This window comes from Diachasmimorpha longicaudata, chromosome 5 (assembly GCF_034640455.1).
Source record: "Diachasmimorpha longicaudata isolate KC_UGA_2023 chromosome 5, iyDiaLong2, whole genome shotgun sequence".
NCBI lineage: Eukaryota > Metazoa > Arthropoda > Insecta > Hymenoptera > Braconidae > Diachasmimorpha > Diachasmimorpha longicaudata.
In genome coordinates, this window is record NC_087229.1 from 9,480,738 (window position 1) to 9,503,672 (window position 22,935).

The 22,935-nt window shown below is 39.0% G+C and overlaps 2 protein-coding genes and 1 long non-coding RNA gene across 3 annotated transcripts in view; 1 reads left to right on the forward strand and 2 right to left on the reverse strand.

The window, feature by feature from the left end:
* The window catches only part of LOC135161993 (neuroligin-4, Y-linked-like), a 144,874-nt gene extending 126,019 nt beyond the window's left edge, over nucleotides 1-18,855 (forward strand). The window contains exons 9-13 of the mRNA XM_064120031.1: nucleotides 102-232; nucleotides 14,985-15,321; nucleotides 15,548-15,811; nucleotides 15,906-16,056; nucleotides 16,514-18,855. Of these exons, the coding sequence (XP_063976101.1) occupies nucleotides 102-232; nucleotides 14,985-15,321; nucleotides 15,548-15,811; nucleotides 15,906-16,056; nucleotides 16,514-16,663 (1,033 nt within the window). The 3' untranslated portion in view covers nucleotides 16,664-18,855. The remainder of the gene's footprint in view (nucleotides 1-101; nucleotides 233-14,984; nucleotides 15,322-15,547; nucleotides 15,812-15,905; nucleotides 16,057-16,513) is intronic.
* On the reverse strand, nucleotides 5,046-9,177 carry LOC135161996 (uncharacterized). The gene is made up of 3 exons (XR_010298891.1): nucleotides 7,764-9,177; nucleotides 6,951-7,565; nucleotides 5,046-6,545 (listed from the first exon to the last, which is right to left on the reverse strand). It is a non-coding gene; the product is annotated as an uncharacterized LOC135161996 (long non-coding RNA).
* Nucleotides 18,856-19,379: 524 nt separating the features above from the next.
* LOC135161995 (juvenile hormone esterase-like) lies at nucleotides 19,380-22,695 on the reverse strand. Its single transcript, XM_064120032.1, has 9 exons — nucleotides 22,273-22,695; nucleotides 21,819-22,122; nucleotides 21,566-21,751; nucleotides 21,101-21,312; nucleotides 20,744-20,897; nucleotides 20,434-20,597; nucleotides 20,197-20,353; nucleotides 19,836-19,968; nucleotides 19,380-19,723 (listed from the first exon to the last, which is right to left on the reverse strand). Exons 1-9 carry the CDS (start codon nucleotides 22,486-22,488, stop codon nucleotides 19,534-19,536), a joined length of 1,716 nt encoding a protein of 571 aa, XP_063976102.1. The 5' UTR covers nucleotides 22,489-22,695; the 3' UTR covers nucleotides 19,380-19,533.
* Nucleotides 22,696-22,935: the final 240 nt, after the last annotated feature.

Genomic DNA, 22,935 nt, shown 5'->3' on the forward strand with positions numbered 1-22,935 from the left:
TGCATATTACGTCAGTAACAGTTGCTCACGTTAACCTGAGGAAGATTCACAATCTCCGTCTCAAATCATCGGGAGAATTAATGTTCATTTATATTTTCCAGTAATCCCAATGTTGCCGAGTACCACGGTAACAAAGCTGATGGACAAATGCCGATGACCCGGGAAAAAAACAAATTTCGCTCGATAACTTGGGAGCAGTATGACCCGGTGCATCAAAAATACCTCGAGATAAGTAAGTAAACTTTTTTGTAAAATTATTTGAAGCATGTCGAGCGGAATTGAAGCCGAGAGTTTCCTGGGAGTCCATGATACGGCGATTCGATCATTCAGTTTTTCACCATTACCGAGAATATTGGCAACAGATAGCGGGAAAAACCAGTCATGGTGGGTGCATCGATTGAGTACCATATTGCTAGCTCAAAATTCAGCCAATGTGAGCCCTCGCAACAGCCGGATAACAAATTGCTATCATAACTATAACCTTTGAAACTCTCGATGACTATGGTATACCCGTGTTCAAAACACCCACGATCGTTATATTCGGGGATATCCCAGCCCAATTGGGTTATACTGACTGTGCCCTTTGACCACAGCAGATCGCTCGCACTTATGTCACATATTCTGTGTCGTTTCATGCTCCTATGGAGTCACAGAGTAACAACCAGTTGCGTCACGCACAGCTGACTGAGTGATCAATTTTATAATCCAATAAGTGGATTTATGGCGACGTCATTCATTTTTTAGAGAGTTATTTTATGGGGGAATAAAATTGAAAAGCTATTAAAATTTAAACAAGCAGATAGAGCCGGTAAAATTGTGTGTGTTTATTCGTGGCTTTCGGGGAGTTGGACTATGTAGCACATATATGTGCCAATGTTATTATCTGAAGAGAAAATAAAATTATAACAAATCTCCCTTGTAAGCTCCTGAAGCATCTTCAGTTCTGAGAATTACTTTCGAAAGCCTTCAACAAATTGAATCAAAGCTGAAGCAAAATCTATGGCATATTCTCATGTATAAGGGCTTATGAATTTCCTGAGAGGACAAAGTTTCGAGCCCTTATCATAATAAAACTCTGTTCTCGGCATAATTGACCCAGTTTCAAAAATCGTGGATTTTTTTCTCACTCCACTATAACTATATATAGTGAGAATACTAAACCTCTGGCGTCAAATTTTCATCCCGATTTCGTCCTGACGATGTGAAGGAAGACTTCATGTGGAAATATACAGTCGTCTCTCCCCAAATCGCTGGAAAAGGGACCGTCTGCCTGGAACGATCAAGTACGTGACATCCCACTGTCTCACAATTCCAAACTTTCATGATCATCACATGAGAATTTGACACTAGTCTGAGAAATGAAAGTACATGACTGCCGACAGAACTTGGTTCTGGCTTAAGATTTTATGAAAAGAAAGAGTTGTAAAGCGATGAGGAAAAGTTCGTTGAACGATTCCAGACTTGTCAGGTAACGAGGAAAATTGTCATCCATTTTCGTGACGACATTTACGGTTTTATGATTTCTTTTACCGCTCCAGAAGGGACAAATGTACGGTATTTTTTGTGAACGGTGATGTATAAAACTTCTCCATTTGTTGCATTTGGAAATTACTGACTCTGCAGAAGCTAAAATTAATGAGAATTGGGATTTTCATTGAAACTCTTGACCCCTTAACTTTACCACAGGCCGTCCTCCTTCCACTCGTAGTCCATAAACTGCTCCTCCCTGGTACTTTGCTTTTACCGAGATTAGTTGAAGCCCGAAAAAACTACCGTACGTATACGCAAAAGTTGGGTAAATGATCGCTAAATATTGAGACACAGCATCTTGTTACTAGTGCACCTCTCGCTTCTTCGTTTTGCCCTTCATTTTTTCTCATTTTCAAGACACTGGCCTCTTATCTAGATGCATCTAATGCGCTTCCATAAAGTTTTCCGTTGAGCTCGCAGAATTTTTCAAAGAGAAACTTTTAAGAATTAGTAGCCAACATAAAAGTGGTGAAAATAAAAAAGAAAGTAATAGTGATGAGGAAACGTTCTCATCTTCTTTTAGACTCGTGAATTAACTGCACTTTAATTAGAATAACCCATTTTTTCGCAATATTTTTTATCAACATGTTTAAAAGGGAGGAAAATTAAAGTCCTCGGGGTTATTCACTGCATAAAACATATCAGAATCATACATGAGGACTTGAAAGTTTATTTTTCTCATAAAATCAGATTGAAGAGAAATTTATGTTATTCATTGGTATGAAAAAGTTTTTACTCATAAATAAGAAACCGCTCCTTCATTTCCTTTCATCATAAATATTTTAGTGTCGCATAAACATTTTTTTCTAACTTAAGTAAAATAAACTTGACAAGATCTCCATTCCCCTCTTCACCCGTGTCTCCTGAAATACCAGTTGCCTCCGGTGGTTGGAAACATAATCGAGATGAAAGACTCAAAAGTTTTGTCAGCTCTCGCCACCAAAGTTTCTCGTAAAAAAACATGAAAATACAAAACAAATTGGAATGATGGATATGAGATACATCATGATCGATAGAATGCACTCTAAATTCTCAAAGCATACAACGAATGTTAGTAGAAGTTTAACTCCATCGCTCTTTCCGCGAAGGGCGCAACCGCAATTGCTTTGCTGACATGTTTTACGTCCAAATACACAAAATTCGATTAGAGGGGCTCTGTACAGTGGGACAAAAGGTAATTGAATGATGTAATGGTGTGGTGAAATGCACGTCAATCGTTAGAACCCTATTAGGGAATGTCGAATGCAATGGAGCTTTAACAGGTACTTCCCTTAGTGGTCATTGCAGCTGGTGGCAATGGGAAAAAAAAAAACTCACTTTGATCGTTTTCTTCTGCGCGAAGACTGATGACTCACAATTGCCAGAGGATTGTGGTTGCTTCAATAATATCTGATTTATTGCTTTCAATGTCATAACGAATGGTATTGCTCGGCTATAATTTTGTTACATATAATTGTCGGCAGTAAAAAGAGGCCATCGAATGACGAGAATGAATTGCACTTCATATTGATTGACTCTCTCGATCTCTTTTTTATGGCTTTTCGCTATTTATCGTTATTTTTTTCACATGCGCTGTAATAAATTGGAGCTCTTTGGTAATTGTGTTGAAATTAGGGCCGTTCGGTTGGTCTAAAACAACAGGAATTTTTTTTTGAGTGCGTTAGAGTGAACAGAAATGTGTTACGTCTTCTAATGCAGGAATATTGTACTGTTAAGATTCCAAAAAATGTTGAACAGGAGAAAAGACCAGATAATTTTTCTTGAAGTTTATAATCACAAGTTTTCGCTTTCAAAACTCATGGAAATTCTTCTTCAAAATAACCAGGTCATGAAAGAAACCCTCAATATTTCCGTGAAATTGGCCAACTCGTTCCTTCTCTCCTTTAATCTCAAAGAACGTCCTCCACTGTACCATCACAAAGTTTGCCATTCTAATTATACGAATGTAAACAGTGCATAAAGGAAGGATGAAATGACTCTGCATACATCAACTGACCCAGCGATGAAATGTAATTGAATCACTCGAATTAAAGACAAAGACGTCATCTAATCCTATCAGATATTCAACTTCCTTCAGTCCATGAGTGCTTGACGATAAAAAGAAAATCTGAAAATGGTTTACGTGACCGCAATGTGGAAAATTAAACTCCTCATCACTTGAATCCACTCAGTCTTCTGATTCGTGTCACGCACTTGGACTGATTCAGTCCTGTGTGGCTTTCAGAATCAGTTGGTCAATGCATTCAATTGGATGAATGAAATTCACCCCCGGGAATCAGATAAAGAAGGGACATGGAAAAATTTAATCCTGCCATTGTTCTTCCTGTTATCCTAATGATGATCAGGAATTTTTGTGGGAGATCTTGTCCATTCCTTCCTCGATTCACCAATCGATGGTTTTCTTAATTGAACGAAGGTCGACCTAATTTTCCTCTTCTATATCGAACGACAGGGATTGAGGTTGAAATTACATCAATATGAAAGCTCAAGCACATCAATGAAATTGGTCACTCCAAATATGCTGCCTCGTGATCAATTCAATCGTCATATTTTCACATTCGCGACGGACAATTCAACTGAATTCATTCGGTAACATTAACCGAATTTTTCTATCGGTGTATATAAAATTCATAGCGAGCTCTTCACTGTGATTCCCTTTGTTGAAGAAAGGTCCGCAGGTTTTTCCCATTTTTCACAAAAGAAAAATGGTGAGTTCTGTATCACAAACTCCATTGAATTTCTATATCTAGAGTAGACAAAGGACTCGTGTGTAGACGGTACAACATAAATCTTCACTGTGTATCTCTTGGGGTACGCACACGTGAACATGTAAATTACAGTCCTTGAATATGTGTACACAATGTTCGCTTTGTTAGTTCATCATGTGTAACACTTGGAAACTGGAGAATGGCCGCCGCTCTGTTGGTGACGGCATCATCCTAATGCGAATCATTTCGGGGCAGCTCAAAGCCCGTTGTTTCAACGCGGATTACATACCTTAAAGTTTCGTACCTTGCGTCATAATTGTGCATTTGATACTCGAGAGAAAACGATTATAGCGATGAGGTTTCACCTGACAAATTTCAAGGGGAGATCCGGCCTTGTCAAGATCAGATAATAATGGGAAGCTGAGATGCAGATGATTTGCCGATAAGACAATGAAAATTGTTGAACATTGTCACTCCCTTCAGGACTTCATTCAAATCTACCAACTTCTAATAATTAATTGATTATGTCATGAGGAAAGTCGTCGTCGGCGGTAGTTTCGTCTTCGGGGAGCCCCAGATGTTCGATCGAAAACATGAATTTTCCGATACTCGGGGGTGAGGGTGGTAGGCGGAGGGTCTAAAGCCACCCGGCTTTTTTTCGAAAGGAGAAGTTTGTCTATACATTTCTCCGGAGCTTTGTGAACAGGCGACACTGCTAAGGCCAACGACTCACCCCCTCCGGATAGTTTCTCACAAATCTTGTCGGTGGAGTTTACACTACAGTATATACAGTGGCTATCGAATAAACTTGTTTGCCCACTTGTGCAAAATACCCAGAAGGATTACCTTTATTTTTACGCTTTCAACTTCAAACAATATTACTCTCATTGTTCCGAGGTTTTTCGGTGGAGGTAAATTCGTTTCAGATTAATTTATACAACGCGGAGAAAAGGAAAAGTTTTCTGAGAACTATATCTTGACTTCTTAACTATTAAGAGATCTTGGACTTGCTCTGGAGGTGAGGGTAATTGATTCATAATAAGGAAGATGTTTGCGAGAAGAAAAAACACGAATGAATTTATTTTCGATGGGGAAATAAATACAATTGCAAAATAATTTGAACTCTTTGGAAGACAAATCTCGGTATCAGTTACTTACCACAATCAATCGGGAAAAATGTTGAAATGTCGTTACATCCAACCAGTGTCCACTGCCGGAAAGAGGAGCAATGTCCAGTTAATTTATGCCCAACTACATTCACATGCACAACCTGGAATACAGCATGACCACACATTACATAAACTGGAAACACGCCACAGCGGGACGTTAGCTCGTAAAGGGGTGATGGAGGTATACTCATCAGCATCGCCATAACCATCGACGGTTTAAACTGCTCCACTGCTGATGCCCCGGTGTTGAAGCTCACGGGAAACTCCCACGGCCATGGTTCGAGTGACTATCACAATGCCATCGGGGTATTACTCTTGTAACGAATTCACATTGAATCATTCTCGGTGAAAGTTGCGACCAACTATTTTCCAAAATCAAATTTAATTACGTTCGTTCATTATCAGGAAAATTACTGAGGTTCAATGGAATTATACAGAATGTGAGAGGGTGAATTGTCGGATCGAGAAATTTTGTGATTGGAGGAACGATAATTAAAAATTAAAGTCTTCCGCTGTAGGGAAATTGATCAAACTTTTTTATGTTTTGTTATTGTTTTTGATCTTATTGAACTTGTCAAAATGTAATTCTGTAGAATTTAAAAAAAAATATTAATTAATTTCGGTCGAGCGCGAGTAAAATTATTTATATGTATTTATGATCACTAGCATTATAAATGATAAGTGGATGACGCGGCAGCCTGGGCCTCCAGGACGGGTCACAGGGATAAGGGAAACATCGTAATATCGCATCTATTACCCCACATCAAGCAGAATTTCCTCCCAATTTCCCGTGAAATGAAATATTGAGAAAATTCTGCAACAGTTATTCCTCTTCCCCCGTGAAATTAATGTCCCCACTAATGACTCCCTAATCAATAAATCCATAATCCAATGTGGTCCGGGGTAAACAGGTAAATGTCATTGGAAAAGCTCGTGCAGTGTTCGCAAGTGCCTTTTCCCCGTGTAACATAAATGCCGATATATTCCACAGTGTTACTTAAACGTTCGATCCATTATAGAATCCAGTGTCAAACGATGGGGATACAGCGTGCACGTAGAGTCCCAAGGGTCCACTGCGACATGTATACTCGAGGTTGGATGAGTTAACGCTGGTCCGGTGTTGTACGAACTGGGCAAACTTTCCGAGAAACGAAATTACGGTATCACTGGGCTAATGTGTTACAACGCTCGGGAGTAAATTTCGATTAAGACTTTGGTATTATTAGTAATATGTACAAGTGGATTGGAGGAAGTTTCGAATAGCCAATTATTTCATCTTGAAATTAATATAGTCAATAAATTTATGATTTTCGAGAGTACATTGCATCTGTGTTCCAAAAACTTGATAAAATAATACATCATAAAGTCGAAGGGACGTGAAACGATTGTTAAAAAATATTTGTTGTTAGTTGTTTTTCTCTTTTGCATTCTCTTAAAATTACAATAAGAATGGAAATTAGTTTTGAAGATTTTTTAAAAATCCCATTTTATTTTTTCTTTAAAAAATTGGTGGATAATGCACTTGATACATTAAATTACTCACATGTAGTGCAATAAATCAGGGACATGTCTGGTCACGTTTACACAGCAGCCATTTTATTATAACGAAAATCAAAATGGCTGTTTATCCAGTGTATGCAGGTGGTTAGGAAATTCGTTTCACCCTTTTTCCATACATTTTCTACATTGCAAATTAGCAATAATGCCAGAGGTCATGTGCATGTTGAATGGATTAAACTCTCCGTTCAAGACAACCGAGAACACCATCACATAAATATTTTGTATAGATGCAAATTAACCAAAGGGAGGAGTTGAAGGCAGACATTGCAACAGACTGCGGGTGTGGCGAGAATCGAGAGATGCCCGAGGGCATTTGCACAAAGCTCCCCCTGGAATACAATGTTATATGTCCAGTATTAACCGAGTCGCCGGCTTTGAGTGCGTGCTGTGCAGTCGACACATCATAATCGAGACTACTTTCTCTCAATGAGGGCTCAGATCACCCTAAATTGCGAGAGATCCCATGAATTGCAGGGGAATATTCGTGGTGTGGTTCACAGGGAGGCCAAAGTTCAATCGGCCTTTTGGATTCATCTGACATAATTCCCCAATTTGCTCTGTCCCGAGCCATTCCGAGCCCCACCCTAATGTTTACTCTCTAAAAATTAATTAATACAAATTGCTGCTCACTCATTCTTTTGAAAAAAGGATAAACAATATAATTCCAGATGCTAGTATTTTTTTCAATTCCGATATCGTCAATTGATCACAATTGATTACAAAAAAAAATAGAAATAAATTTTGTTGTTTTCTTTTGGTAAATGCCAATGGGTAGAAAGTTTAATGGAAAAATTACCTATGTATCCCCCGTCTTTTCGTATTCTACAGGAGCCAAAGGCATATAAAAGCCACTTTTCAGGTAACAGGTCGCCAGACGTACTCCAGATTTCAATTTCCAAACTAATAAGAAATTCTTTCACGACTATTTCTCAAGTCTCAAGGGGAGTAATGGGGGTGGGTTAAAGGTAGAAGGACGACTGTTCCTTTATATATACCGAGTGAATTTGTCTCTTGGCATCTTCAAGGAACAGCCCAACCTCTGGCTCATTCAGCCGGCCTTCCTCTCTCTCTCTTCGTGCCTGGCATTCTCTCATTTCTCCCCCATCTGAGTATCGCTGCCTGCTCCTTTTGCTGCGACTTATCTTCCACTATTTCTGTAGAACGCGCAATCTCCCGCCTCTTGCCACCCCCTCATTTGTTGGAAAAAGTTTTCCCGTCTGTGACGATATCTACGAGCGACACCACCTCAATTTACCATATTATATCTCAGTATTTCTGGTTGCAAATGAGAATGCCTCAGCGATCCATCGATTTTTTTCAGTTCATTTTTCTCCTCAACTTTGTGAAGCACATGGAGTACTAGAACACGTGATAATGAGGGTATTTTAGGAGAAAATTCATCAACAGTCGTGGGAACATCATGGGAAACATATGGAGAACTAGAATAAAAATCCAAATATCGAGATTGTTTCAACTACGAGAGTCTTTCCTTGAAAAAGCATTTGATTTGCCCATTTAATTTCGCGAAACTCTCGTCTCGTTAACTCCTTCCGTCGGATTTTCGAAATAGCTATAATGAATCCCCCGTGAATAAGCCGGGAAATGGCCAAGGGACAGTGGGCCCTTTCCAATAGTATCTTTTTTACAAACGCGAGGGAGCGATAAATTAATCGGATTTTCTTCGTCTTTATCCCAGCGCTTTCATCCACCACTCCGACTTTTCGTTTTCCTTTGTTATATCCAATCCCAGTTCTTACAGGCACTCGTTTTCACAGTTATCCTTCAGGGACACGTACACTATAGGTACATTTTCGTCCGACGAATCCAACCGGAATGGGGATTATCGGCGAAGAAGAACGTCTTGCCAAAACGGATACCACCGGTGGTGTATCGTTCAAACGGCGTCTGATCGGATAACGACTCACTCCACTTTGTGTTCATTTTGGGGATATGACGGTCGGTGATGATTGTTTAGGTGTCAGCGCTGATGTTCACAATTTCATTTCCTACTCTTCAAAGTTCCTCTTAAATTGTAACGAAAAAAACAGGGAATTTTTTCACAATTACTCTCCGAATGTTCAATTAACAGAAAAATATGGCGCACGTGGTTTTGAATTTCGGAAATAATTTTAAAAAATCAAACGCCTTTTAGATATCTCAACTCGAGATTCTATGAATGACTAGAACTTTTGTTCATGTTTATACCGTAAGTTAATTTTGCAAAAGTTAATAATTAACTGAGGACAGTGAAAATTATGGCGATTTTCTAGTGAACTCGTCTTTAACTTTTCTCTTCGTGTATGACATGCAAAGTGGAATTTCATGAAATGAACGTATAATTAATATGCAATCAACTCAACACGAGAATATCGACTGACGTCAGGGCAGACGAGGCCTCGCCCCCGGTGGAAATAGTAATCTTGACTAATTCGATACTAATCAACTCTGCCAACTCCCTCCGTCGACCTCTGACGTGAATTTATCCTCACCCATCCCTCCTGGGGTAGTCAAATCGTTGCCCGACAGGCGGATATGAAGGCAAGCGTCAAATATTTACCAGGAAGAAAGTATCCAGGTTCTGATTCTCTACCTCAATGAGGAAACCCCAGAATTCCATTGCAACAAATATTTAGGTTATGGGAAAGAGAATGCGGTCGATAAACAATTCGAGGATTGATGATGACAACATTCATAATTGTCGGTAATTATCTACCGATGATGACGTGAGAGCAATTCAATTACATTTAACTGTGGGTGAGGAGAACATTTTGGAATTCCCCGATAATATGATTCACATATTTCCTATTGATTGTTACATGTTTAACTCATGCGTGCAGATAATTTATCAAATTAACTGTTTAAGTATGCAATAGCGTGAAATATTGTCGATGAATTTTTAATGAGCTCGAGGCAATTAAGGACGTCCACTAATGGAAATTTTATTGAACGAAACGATAAATCATCAATTATGAAATATATATTTCAGAACGAGAGTCATAGGGATTTTTAGTGTCTGTAAACTGATAACAACTGACAACAACAAACACTATTTTCAAAGAACATTAAACACAGTATTAGTGCGAGTGAACAGTAGTGTTTGTATTGTGAGAATATCCAGACAGTTCTGAAACCAAGTGAGTGGAATTTAATCTTGGTACATAATTTCACGGAAGACAGTCGTAGGATCCCATCCTATCCTGTCCTCTTCCCTCTAACCCCTAGGAACGAACTCGGCAATTATACTAAATGCGTCTTAACTCGCGATTTAACTGCCACGACACTGGGTGGAAATAACGTGTTTCTACGAGTATTTGTTAATTAATTAATGGATGTTTGCACTGAGTATTCGAAGCGGGGTATCCCTTCCCCCATGGAAAATTGCGAATTCAGTTTATACTGCTGTTTTTGAGGAGCTTCGTGGAGCTGGTGGATTGCTTTGAAGTATCAAATTAACAAGGGGGAGGGGGAGGGAATGGTCCATTGGGTCAATGAAAGATGTATTACTGTTTGTAGATGCCAAATGGATGAGGAAAAGTTTTCGAGGATGAACGAAGACACAGACGTCTGCTTAATTACCGAAATGGCATGAGGAATTCCCGGAGGTAGTTGGAGATAACATTGTTAGAGGGTTCTTGATTTTTGGATCCAATTTTTTCCAGTATTTGAACGACAGTAGTTGTTTCTGAAATTTGGAAATTTTTTATCTCTGAATTTTCTGATATTTGACGAGACATTTTTAAATACATTGTCTTAGAAAAATCTTCCACAGAATCGTCTGACACGTTCTGAAGGATCTTCAGGAGGCAAACAGTTTTATACCCGAGCCCTACATCCCCTGCAATGCCACTGCCCTGAAAATCAATAATCCACTGTCCGTGAAATTTCATTTTCTTTCCAACACTGAAAATTTCTGGGTTTTACCATGGAAACCTCAAACAAAAATTATGAATACTATATCAAACACAACCGGAAATTAGCCATTTCCCCGAGCCGCCTCATGCCGCTATAATCTCTCCCTATAAAAATTAATAACTCCCCGGAAATTTCAATTTATTCACCTCTCAAAGCGATACCAAATTGCGAAGAAAATTTTAGTGAAGAAAGTTAGCTGAGGAATCGAGGTCGGAGCAATTTGCCCATGAACTATACGGATCCTGTAACAACGGTCTGCGGCAGATGAGGCCGGGGTAGAACCGGTAGTGGCAGGAGGGAGGGGGGAATGGGTGGATGGTGGATGCTCCAGGCAATTCGGTCGAGTGGAGGACAATCTCGTTACTCGACGGTTGCCTTCGTGCGTGCTGGAAACTAGCCTCGAAATGTTGAAACCGGGACATTCCACACTGTGCACCCTGCGTAATAGTACATTCAAGTGAGGGGGAGGGGGAGGACTGCGACTCGATCAAAGAGAACCGCCTACAAATTGAGTTTCCACCTCGTGCTGTAGACGGCCCACAGGTACTCTATACTACTTGCTTTTTCACTCACTAGCCCCAGCTGGGCCATTCTCAATGCATCCTCAGACCTGTCACCCCTTGTCTCGGGTTCTCCAGAGTACGAAGTACATGGGGAACACTCCGAGGTGTATGCAACTGTGGATATGAGCCAGATGGTCCGGTTATAAAATATTTAAATGGCATAGAACGTGATTTTGCGCAGGAAAAAAATTCCCAGATTTTTCTGAAAACATTCAGACACGAATCATGTCATGCAAAGTCCACCCCAACTGGAAATTCACCCCTTATATAAATGGAAATTAAAAGTTCATTAACGACAGACAGAAAAAGGCCTTGGGGACACAACTCTTAATCAACTCGTCGCCGTAGACTTTTGTCAATTGAATTAAAACTTGGCAGAGAGAGGGAAAGTAATCGAAATTTTAAAAAATACATGAATAAATGTGGAAGGACTATTTCAATTACAAGTGCAGGAGTGGCGAAAATCCAGAGATACTCGAGACGAAGGGAAAATGGAATTAATAAAAGACGACTCATTCACACGAATGAAGTTTTTAATGGAATTTCACTCCCCTGGAAAATTAACATTGACGCTTTTTTCTATTTACATGAGATTCACTCTAATCTTATTCATGCTCTCGACGATCTTCCGCCATAGAATTACGTTGAAATGCGTGATAAAATCTTAGCAGTGTCTACAATCACATGCAAAAAATAACTAGAAAATTCAAGTAATTTTTTCCATTGAAATTTCCCTAGAAATCGCAGACAGTGTTGACCTGATGCATGTCAAAATGACTGTCATTCTCAGAGCTCCTGTGCTCCAGAAAAAAAAAATATTTTTACAATAACCCGACTTTCCCTTCCTCCCCCTCCCGCCCCTCTTTCAATCAATGGCGGTTTCATTTCAAGTTTGGCTTCAACTTAGTTAGAAATCGATAAAAGTTCAATTTACTCCTCAAACCGACCTCAGACTCGGCCCAAACTCTGGTTGCATTCATCCGGCTTCGCAGTTTCATGGCGCCAGGCCGAAATTGCATTTACCACGAGACAAATAATTTCCATATTGATGTGAATGGAGTCGAGCGGTGAATTTCCAACTCGTCGTTGATTTTTTAACCCCACATCCAGTGGCACACGTGCGTCCAATATGGTGATACTAGACAACTTGTCGATTCACGCCCGCCATATGGCGATTTTTTCCTACCGCGTTTGGTTTTTTTATTCGACGTCGTCGATATTAAAAATCTGAAATAATTTCAATGAATTGGAAATTCAAGTGATAAAAAAACAACTGAGACATTGCCGTTGTTTCCAATAGTCCAGCTATTTTTCCGAATAAATTAATGCTCTCGAGTCGAATAGTAACAAAAGCAAAATTTAAATTAATTTGACAGAGTTGAAAAAAAAGGAGCAAAATCTTCCCACTTCTGCACACATTTGTCTCAAAGTAGACTATTTATGCACCACCGCAATTCCCATTTTTAACCCGAATATATCACTAAAATTCCTCAGATGCGTTAAGATCGCATCCTGGGGTTATCCTAACGAATGATATAGGGTGCCGTGGGGCCATAGGATGTCTGAATGTTTTAGTTTGATTAAAAGTTTCGCCTCCAACACCATTTTCTCAACTTTCTATGCACCGTTGCTCCCTCGGAATCCATAAAGCTCTCTCCTTCGGTGATTCGTCGTCTTTTTTTCAGATGTAGACCTTCCCGTACACCGTCTGAACTGGACCCATGAATTTTCGCGAAATGCTCCTTTGACCAATGCTTCACCTGCCCCTGTAGCTCTCGCCATCTGCAGAATTTTTTTTATTTGATAAACGAACACCGAGAATTTTTTTTCCCATTTGTCCTCGGCTCGGCACGTGAATAATATATTTCTGGCCGAAAAAAATTGAAATTTGATATTTCAGAGAAATTTTCATGAAATTTTAAACTATGGTATGATCAGGTCATCCAGGTCATGTAATAAAAACGATAAAAAATATTTCATTCAAGAATTTAAATTTAAAGCGTATGCGAACGATCGCAACTTTCATAATTGCTCTCCCTGTAATTAAAAAAAAAATAAGGAGGTTTTCATTCTCGTAATAAAATAGTGATCGCCATAACCTGTCGCGTCACCAAGAAATATGCGCCCTAAATCACTCGTCCAGCTTTACCCCCGAATAATCGATTCCCCCGACTGAAGGAGAGCAAAATGATCCAAAGCGCGAGGCTTTCGCGTAATCTCCCGGCATACATTATAGCAAAATCCTTAACGTACCACGTAGCCTGGCTAACACCATCACTCGTTAACCACATACCGATTTGTGCATGTGAACCGATAAATCATCGCTGTCCCTCCCAATCAAGTGAGGGCTGAGGTATTTCAACCTCCGTACGTGACGTTTATAGGCACATGAATAGGATGGTACTATTGGTCCTCTCACATCCCGACCCGTCATGCACCAGTGGGGGGTTAATTCCCGCGGATAATGGGGTGGGGGAGGAAGGGGGTATGTACTGGCAAATAACGTTAGGGATTAGTGCAGGTAGGCAGCAGAGCGGAGGAGACGCCTGGCGTCATCCGTTTTCCGGGTGATCCCGTCTAACGTCTTCGCGCAGCCCGCAGAAACCCAATTTGTTCGATGAAAACTGAAACGACGAGAACATTAATCTGCTCTAGCCAGTTACGATTACGGATTGTCGTTTATTGAATTCCTCATTGATTTAAGGACCATCTTTGGACCCGAGGGGATGATTAATTTTATTGATTTTTTGGGGGTTTGATTCATGGAGAGATTAATTAATCGCGTAATTTTACCCGCGATGAATGCACGCGGATATGGGTAGAAATGACACCTCCAAAGGGAATATCTCTGAAAGATTTCTTCTTCTAGAGATATTGTTGGGCCAAAAAGCTCATCGAAAAATTCCTAACATTCTGCTGTTAATCACCCGCATCGCCGAATCGCGATTATCGAAAAATCCTGAATTGATTTATGAAGTTGCCGGAATCGGATCACATCCAATCCATCCACCGGGCGTGTCCTGGTTATAGCGTCGAATGAGGCTATGATCGTACCGTCCAAGTTTGGATCGGGTTCGTGAAACTTTACTCACTGAGAACCGAAGGAAGATTGCTCAGTTGTTGGGCTTGCAAGCACGTAGGTAGTAATTACTCGCTGGCAGAGGGTTTATACCCACGATTCCTTCGGCACTCGTCTTTGTTCGACCCCCGGGGTTGAGATGCCCTCACCACTCTCGGCCAGTTTCACCACTCACCCTTTGGACACCGAGCTACTAAGATCAACATCCACCAGGTGTTTGTCTTCCTCATCACAACGAATAAACATACATTTCGGAATTAAATGAAATTTCTTGGTAATTCGGAAATTCGAAGCGTTGAATCGGCTAACAACAAATTAATGGAAATACCGTTTGAAGTAATTGTTGCAAATAATTCTACAATTATTGCGTCCCTATTTGTACCGGATAATGAATCCTTCTATTATCAGTAAAAGGGTAATTTGATTAACGAATAATCCTGGAATTTGGATGAATTTGTTGCAGCGAAAAAACCCGCGGTGAAAAATCACTTTCGTGCTCACCAGTTATCGGTGTGGCTTCGGCTAATACCAGAGTTGCATCGCGCAGGAATGGAGGATGTTGAACCACGACACAATCTCTTTCGTAGCCATGGGGATCCAAATCTCTATGATGGCCTGGTACGGCCTGATCCACTGAGTAGAATAGGGGAGGAATACAGAAGACGAAATTTCACGACAGAACCGCCGACAACTACGGATTACAGCATAACCACCTGTGTCAGCGTAATTCCCAGCACGAATCCACAGAATGTACATAATGCAAGCAGTCCGGATACCCTGTCGGGTTTGGATGTGGCTGGGTAATTTTTTTCAAATATTCATTTCTCTATTAAACATTCAGATCAGCTGAAATATTATATACTCACATGGAATACGAGAAATCCTACCTTCTGTAAAAACTTGCTATTTGAGGAATGTAATTTAACTGAAAATTCAAAGGATTGAAAGGGATATACATGTTTGAGAATTATGACTAATTAATGGTTTTTTAATTAAAATGTCATAATCAATGATTTTTTATTGCAGATATGCTGCCTACTCCACAGCTTTGAGTGTGACAATAGCCATTGGCTGTAGCCTCTTAATCCTGAATGTACTTATATTCGCTGGTGTTTATTATCAACGGGATAAAACGAGACTGGAAGTTAAAAGTCTTCAGCAGCAGCAGATGATGAATCAACAATGCGGCCCAAGAGGTTTCACCGAGCTCAAGCAACCGCCCCCACCCCATTCCCACTTCACCAGCGGTGGCCAAGTTATCGTCGATGTTGAGAATGAAATGCTCAGAAGGTGAATTTTATTATTCAGCAATTGGTGGTTAATTAATCAGTGCTGTCTCGGGATGTTGATGAATGATTTCATTGTCTTTATGTTTTATGCGCAGGAATGTTATGAAAGCGAATGATCCGGGAATTCTTCAGAGCCAGAGCACTCATACACTGCCTCATCAGCATCACTATCAGAAGCAACAGCACACACCACATGCCACATTGCCTAGAGCATCTGTTATTCAGGATATGGGAATGCAATCCCAGGTAATTTTGTATTGAGCGCTTGTTGACATGGCCAATCCACTTTGATTGTATGTAAATATTTGAAATAAATAAATGAATTTATGTATTTCATCGGCGTATTTTCTTTGAGCAACATTCATGCTTTGTTGAGTCATTTCTTTCGGGGAGAATCATTGCTGGGAGTAAAGTTGATGTCCGAAAAGTTATCGATCGATATAAATAAATTTTTCGGGATTAACAAGCAAGTGATTTCCGTGGTGAAAAATAAATTGTTTGCAAACTACGATAATGGAATTGTTTGATTTCGAACGATGGAACAGTCAAATTCAGATTACGATCGGTTATATTTACATTATAAAATCATTGTAAATACACAAAAAGTTGAGATTAAATAATTGACTTCATCGAATCACATTGACCTGCCGCGTTTTATCGGATGAAAATTATTACTGACAATTAATCAATATTTGATTTTTAGTGTCCACCAAATGGTTCGATTCACTTAACAGTGCCACGAGCACCACCACCACCGAGGACCAAAAGCCCACCTGAAAATCAACCCTTGCTGCAAAGTGGAAATATTATTAATCGCGTTACACAAGGCAGTATGACTGAAATGAGAGTGTGATGTATGGAGTCCCCTCCGAGGCCAGTCGTACCCGATGTACTAACAGCATCGACATTGCTTTAAAGTAATCGCTATTGTAAATGTCAAAATACATGAGAAATTCTCAGATTAAATATTTGAGATAAATTTTTCGCTTGATTCATAAACATTTTGACGTTTACATTCGACAGGAGGAGGGGACTGATGATAACTGCCAATTGAAGAATCATAAAATTATTTAATGTTTATTTTTTCACATTCACTGAGTGAATAGAAATCATACTTTTTATTCTCTCGAGTATCAGAGAATTCTCCACAGAGAGAGTTCCCTCATTTACCCTTATTTAAAAGCATTGTTATTTTTTTAGTGAAATAAAACGAAAAAATACTAGACTGAATAAATCATCCAACAAAGTGGGATCGAAGTAACGAAAATCGAAACATTTTAACTGACTAAATCAAACGATAATGACAAATTAGCAACAACTTTTGTGATCGAGAGGCGATGATTCGCTGCGAAAAACACAATTTAAAAAATCAAAATAAAACTTTTCAAATCAAAGATGAAAATCGCTGCATTTTAAATTTAAAAAAATCGTAACTATAAGTTAGGTAACAAAATAATAAATGGACGAATGAAATATGAGGGAAGAGATAATGAGAATGTATTTTAGGTGTTATACGATGTAACATGGCTCAAAAAGAAGTAATGATGAATCACAACCGGTGTATAAATAATTTTAATGAATGAGAATTAAACCTACAGTGTTAGATGTTCCTTGTACATAATTGAGGATAAGAATGACTTTTTACAGTTGAAAATTTACCAAAAGCGCCAGTAAAAGTTGCCACCCGCAATTTCATCGACGTGCGCGTTTTTATATTCCTTTTCCATTAATTATTTTAATTCCCATTGACGATTAATTAACCACAGAATGTATTCCGTTCAGTTGGTAATTTTTTTTTCTACGATATGAAAGAAAATACTAGTGAACAATGAAAATAATCGCTGGGGGGTAAGAATGAAAATTTTATTTGTACTTACAAACAACTGGGATCACTCGTACAGACAATGAACATTAGCTACTCGTTGTGTTTGGGGGAGGAGAGAGAATAAACCCCTCCCCCTTTCACTTCAGTTACAATCTGCAGATGGCAAACAGTATCTCTCCCTCTCTTTCTTGTTCAACACACCGACCTATTTTATTCTCCTGCGGTTAATGACTATTTAAGCTCAAGTTGTTTCATTCCACTTCACCTCCCACTCTCCCCCTACACCCAACCCACCCCCCTGCGCCTTTTTTCTCTTCCATCTTAGGGGAATTGTCTTGTACTGGAGGATGAACTTTGCCGCAACGATTTGTCGTTTTTCGAGGGAAAATGGGGGAAATGTAGGAAAAAGAAATTTCCGGTGGAGAAGGTGAATGAGAGGAGAGAAATTTTAACTGTGACCAGGAGATCGATGAAAGAAAAATTATTGTTCACTCAAAATATTGTCAGCTTATTATCACTTTGGACTGAAAATGCAACAGCAAATGACCAGTGAAATTAAATTCTAGTGTTGATTCGTCAAAGTGTTATTCAATGAGATTTATTTGCCCGTTTTATCACTCATCAGTGCGGATCAATTCATCATTCTATTTTATCTGAGGACAACTGACAGCATAAGTCATCATAGCCATCATGGCCAGTGATTATAGACTAATTCATTTCAAGATATGTTTCAAGACATCAAGAGCCCCAATCAAGGAATGTTCGTGTGATGATCAATCGATGATCGAAATTGGATTGAACTGTATCACTGAATTTTTTTAGCGACTGAATTTTTAATGATGAATTGACCAGTACCATCACGATGCAGTGTTGAATAGGGCCGTTACGATTCCGAACTTTTTATGATGAATAGTAAAATCGACGTCAAAAAGCACAACTCGAATGTATCTGTAAATAAAAAAAAAACGGCGCCGACTGTACGTGAGAGATGATAACAATGCGGAGCTCAAAAAATAAATGAGTTTAAATGAGTAGAGTAATAATTCCACTGCCACAAACTTTATTATTATTCATATTTGAAGTTGAAGTATTGCACAGAATAATGAAGGAATCGTACGGCTGTTGATTGCAATGAAAAATTTTAACAATTACGTAAAAGACTTAAGTATGAAATATCTGTAGTTGTAAATAAAAGTTGCGCGTTATGATACGAATAAAAGATTAAATATTTCCATTCATTTTTTTCCTCTTATTGTTTCTAAGAGCAGAAGTATATTTGAAGTGTACTATAATTTTTATGCTTACGGTGCGAAGGGAATGCGTGACGTTAAGATATCATTATAAATATGGACAATCCGAGTAATTCTGAATGAAAATGTGGGAATTAATAATAATAATGAATACTGCATGTGTGAAATTATGGTTTGTCAAAGGGATTAACTCTCAATGGGCTCTAGGTCATTTTATATATTTCCATTGCTCGAGGCGAGAGTGCGCCTTTTGACGTCGATGAAGTAATGATAGTGGGGTCTAATACGATTAATCATACGAGTGAGGGATGAGAATGAAAATTACGAGGTATAAATAAAATACGATTTTAGAAGGCCAAATTTCAACCTCGAATCCGTCGTTGCCCATTTCCGGCCGATAACGAGGGCTCCAACGTGTTACGTTTCACAATTTTGTTGTCACATTGTAAATACATAACGAAAATATATATGGAAATATTAACTGTATATTTTTGTCATTCATTTTGGTATATTATATTTGTACGCCCCACAAATACAGTATGCTGTAAAGGTGCAGTATATGTAAAATCTCACTGAAATCCAAAGGGATGTAAAAGGTAGTATTTTTTTTATATAACTGCTTCGTCAATCTGCTATTTTCCATGCCGGCTAGTATCGATCGCAACCATTGAACTCATCCCACGCCGAACCAGATAAATCACTCTGAATTGACTTGGCATCTTCGTTGAGCGGACTATCGCCAACTGTCAACTGGTCATTGATCTCGATATATTTTCCTGCAGCCCTTGGCCACGTGATATTCAGAACCGGATCTGATGTTCCCTTCGGGGTGGGATTTCTGGAATTATTGGAATCATTTTACGATCAAGTTCGGTTCTGGGGAAGCACAAGGACATTTTATGTGAATCGATAGTGCAGTTAGATGATTATTAATTCGTTATCATTTGTACCCGTATTTTGCGAAGTTCGTGAACATCCGGACGATTCGTTTCCTCGCTCTTGAGAAGGGATGGTCTGCGTCCAGGGGTAGATCGAATATGGATATGTGAAAAATTGTGAACAAGTCATCCCCATGCCCAGCGCCTACAAAATATCATTTAAACGAATTAAACATGTTCTCTAACAACATCAAGATCCTCCAAAGAGGTGAAAACAGCAAAAAAATTTTCACTTTTCATTCTAAACATTTTTGAAAATTATTAGTGTGATTATAAAAACCATCTGAGACCCCTTTTACGAGCGGCACAGTCATCAGAAATTTTTTATCACTCTTGTTATGTACAATGCTGATTTATTAGTCTGATTAATTACCAGTTAACGTTGGAATAATGTGCGCTTGCAGTCGATGGTACGAATATTCCCCAGGATCGTATGAATTTTGATAATAATACGCAGGGGCTGAAGACAATTCAGCCACCAACGTGACTTTTTGGTCGATCACAGGTCTGTAGAGAGTATTCGTGATACTCTGGAACAGAAATAATATAATTGTTGTTTGACAGTTAACTTCCGTCGAATGAACACATGAACGTACTCCCGTTAACTCACGTTTATTGCTTCCATTACCAATTCAGCGGGCAATTCTGATATGTGCATTTGCAGGGACTTTGATAGTTCATTATGGAGACGCATTAGTTTCTCTTGCACCGGATGTTGGCGACCCACGAACTGCGTGAGAGCAAGTTCGATGTACCAATGTAAATATTGGGTACCTGAGAGCATTGAAACTGAGAAGCTGTTTCGAGTATTCGATGGATTTGCGAGAAAGAAAAATGAAAAAACTATTTAACAATATCCCTCGTCTTTTTACCACTAAATCAGAGGCTCTATTTTATTAATAATTATGAGAAATTCTCACTGGTGGTGAAAGACAGCATTTCATCCCGCATGTAACCAGTCATGTAGGGCACTTGAGCAAAACTTCCAGCTTTGTATTTCCTGATAGGACATTCAGTTAAGAAAGCACCCGCCACTCTAGTATCTTCAATTGTTGGCTTGAATTTTCGATCTGCCTGAGAATCAATAGACATCATAATCACATAGAAAAAAAATAATCACATCTCTATAAAAAAATTATATAAGAAGATGAAATTCCACTTTTTTCCTGGATAATTTCATTTCGTAGAATCATCACAGTCCATCACAGTCGCTATATTTTTTGTAGCATTTTTTCACTCATGATTAATTACAAATCATTGAAAAATCAAGAACCTACATGTATTACATTCGGTAATAATTTTTCGCCTCCGATCACCAAATCCTTGGCAGTTTTTTTCATCAATTCACGATAGAGGATAGTTTTATCCTGAGTATTAATTCCTAGGACTTCTCCAAGCCGGAAGGCACGAGTCTCAGTTTGATTTCGGGTGGAGAAGGTCCAGGCACTCCAGGGAGAAGAACTCATTGCTATGGCTCCGTGGAATAATCCTGAAATATAATAATTCATCTGATATACTTACAATGTCAGGCTAATCAGGACACAATATTATTCATTAATTAAAACATTAGAAGAGAACCAAAGCCCAGCGTTCCGTATAGAAAATGCTCCTGACAAAATAAAAAATAAATTATGATCATTTTTGCAATGAGAATTATATTGTTGTCTGATCTGTTAAAAATGTATCCTGAATGCATATGTCCACCGGTAAAGTATCCGATATTACATGCAATAATGCACTACCTCTCGAAGCCTCCGAAATCATGTGGAGATCGACGTCAACACCCCCAGAGCTCCAGCCGAATATCGTCACCCTCTTCGGATCGCCTCCGAATTTTTTGATATTCCGTTGAACCCACTTGAGAATTAAGACTTGATCCTTCAGCTGGAGATTCTCAGATGCTTCGGGGATATTCAGGGCCAGGAAACCTGCAGAAACATTCGCATTGTCAAAGGTCTCCTCTAGATACATTAGAAAGAAGCTTTTTTCATGTACCTAATATATCCAGACGAAAGTTGGCGGCCACCATAACGACGTCCTCTTCCAGGATAAAGTCAGGACCATAGTAAGATGCATTAGCATATCCTGTGGCGAACTTTCCCCCATGGATCCATACCATCACAGGTAGTAAATCGCCTGACGATGTCCCATTGAAGATTACCTTAGGAGTGTAGACATTCAGGTACAGACAGTCCTCATTACCGCTGAAGATGTCGTCAATGAAATCCATTTGTGGGCATTGATTACCGTCTGCTGTGGCCTGGAGGACATCGGTCCACGGTTTAGCTTCTTCGGGAGGCTAAACATAGCAAAGATTCTCATTGACGAAAATAATTCTCACACTCTTATTTAGATCAGATCACTTTAAGCGATTGCAATCGATCCGGCAAATCCAACCATTTGAGCAAAATTTTTCCTGAGCAATAAAAAATCTGGGATTTATATTCACCTGAAACCGAAGATCATTGATCGGTGGTCGAGCATATGGAATTCCCCTGAACGAGCCATAGGGGACCCCATTCATCACTGTCTGCAGGATTTCCCCTACAACAGGTCCTCTATCCGTTTCAACTACTGCAGTCAATTCACATACAACCGTGTTTGAAAAATAAACAACTACAGTCCACAGTAAACTAAAGACCATGTATTTTTCGCACAATGCCATTGTAAAAATAATTCCTTCTCACATAAAAAATTAAAAGTGGTTCTATTTTATTTTTGTAACGTTGGTAAAAATAAGTTAATGCACAGAGGGATAAAAAAATTCCTGGTATCAACCCTCTGATGTAGTTGAGATATCAACTTTTGAATTTTCTCGCGAAACTGAATGGCAATTCAAATATTAAATACTTCAACCAGCGAATGCAATTATGGTTAATCGTCCAAGCTGCTATTTTATCGTGTGCACAAGTGGTAATTATGATTACGATAATTATTTTCCACGTGAATTCATGCGATAACCTCGTATATCTTACTTTCTTTCTGAAAAATAACGCCAACACATCAAAAATATGAGTTCAATGAATTCATTCATGTTCCTTTGAAAAGTTCATTGTGTTTCTTCAAGAAATATAAATTATATTTCGGAGAGACATAAATCTTATTCCAATTA

Excerpts from the sequence above, each read along its gene's own strand:
- LOC135161995 (XM_064120032.1), bottom strand. The coding sequence starts at position 22,488 with ATGGCATTGTGCGAAAAATACATGGTCTTTAGTTTACTGTGGACTGTA. Across the intron at positions 21,313-21,565 it reads GATTTCGGAGGCTTCGAGAG|GATTATTCCACGGAGCCATA; the intron begins GTAGTGCATTAT and ends ATTATATTTCAG. Across the intron at positions 19,969-20,196 it reads CATTATTCCAACGTTAACTG|GCGCTGGGCATGGGGATGAC; the intron begins GTAATTAATCAG and ends GATATTTTGTAG.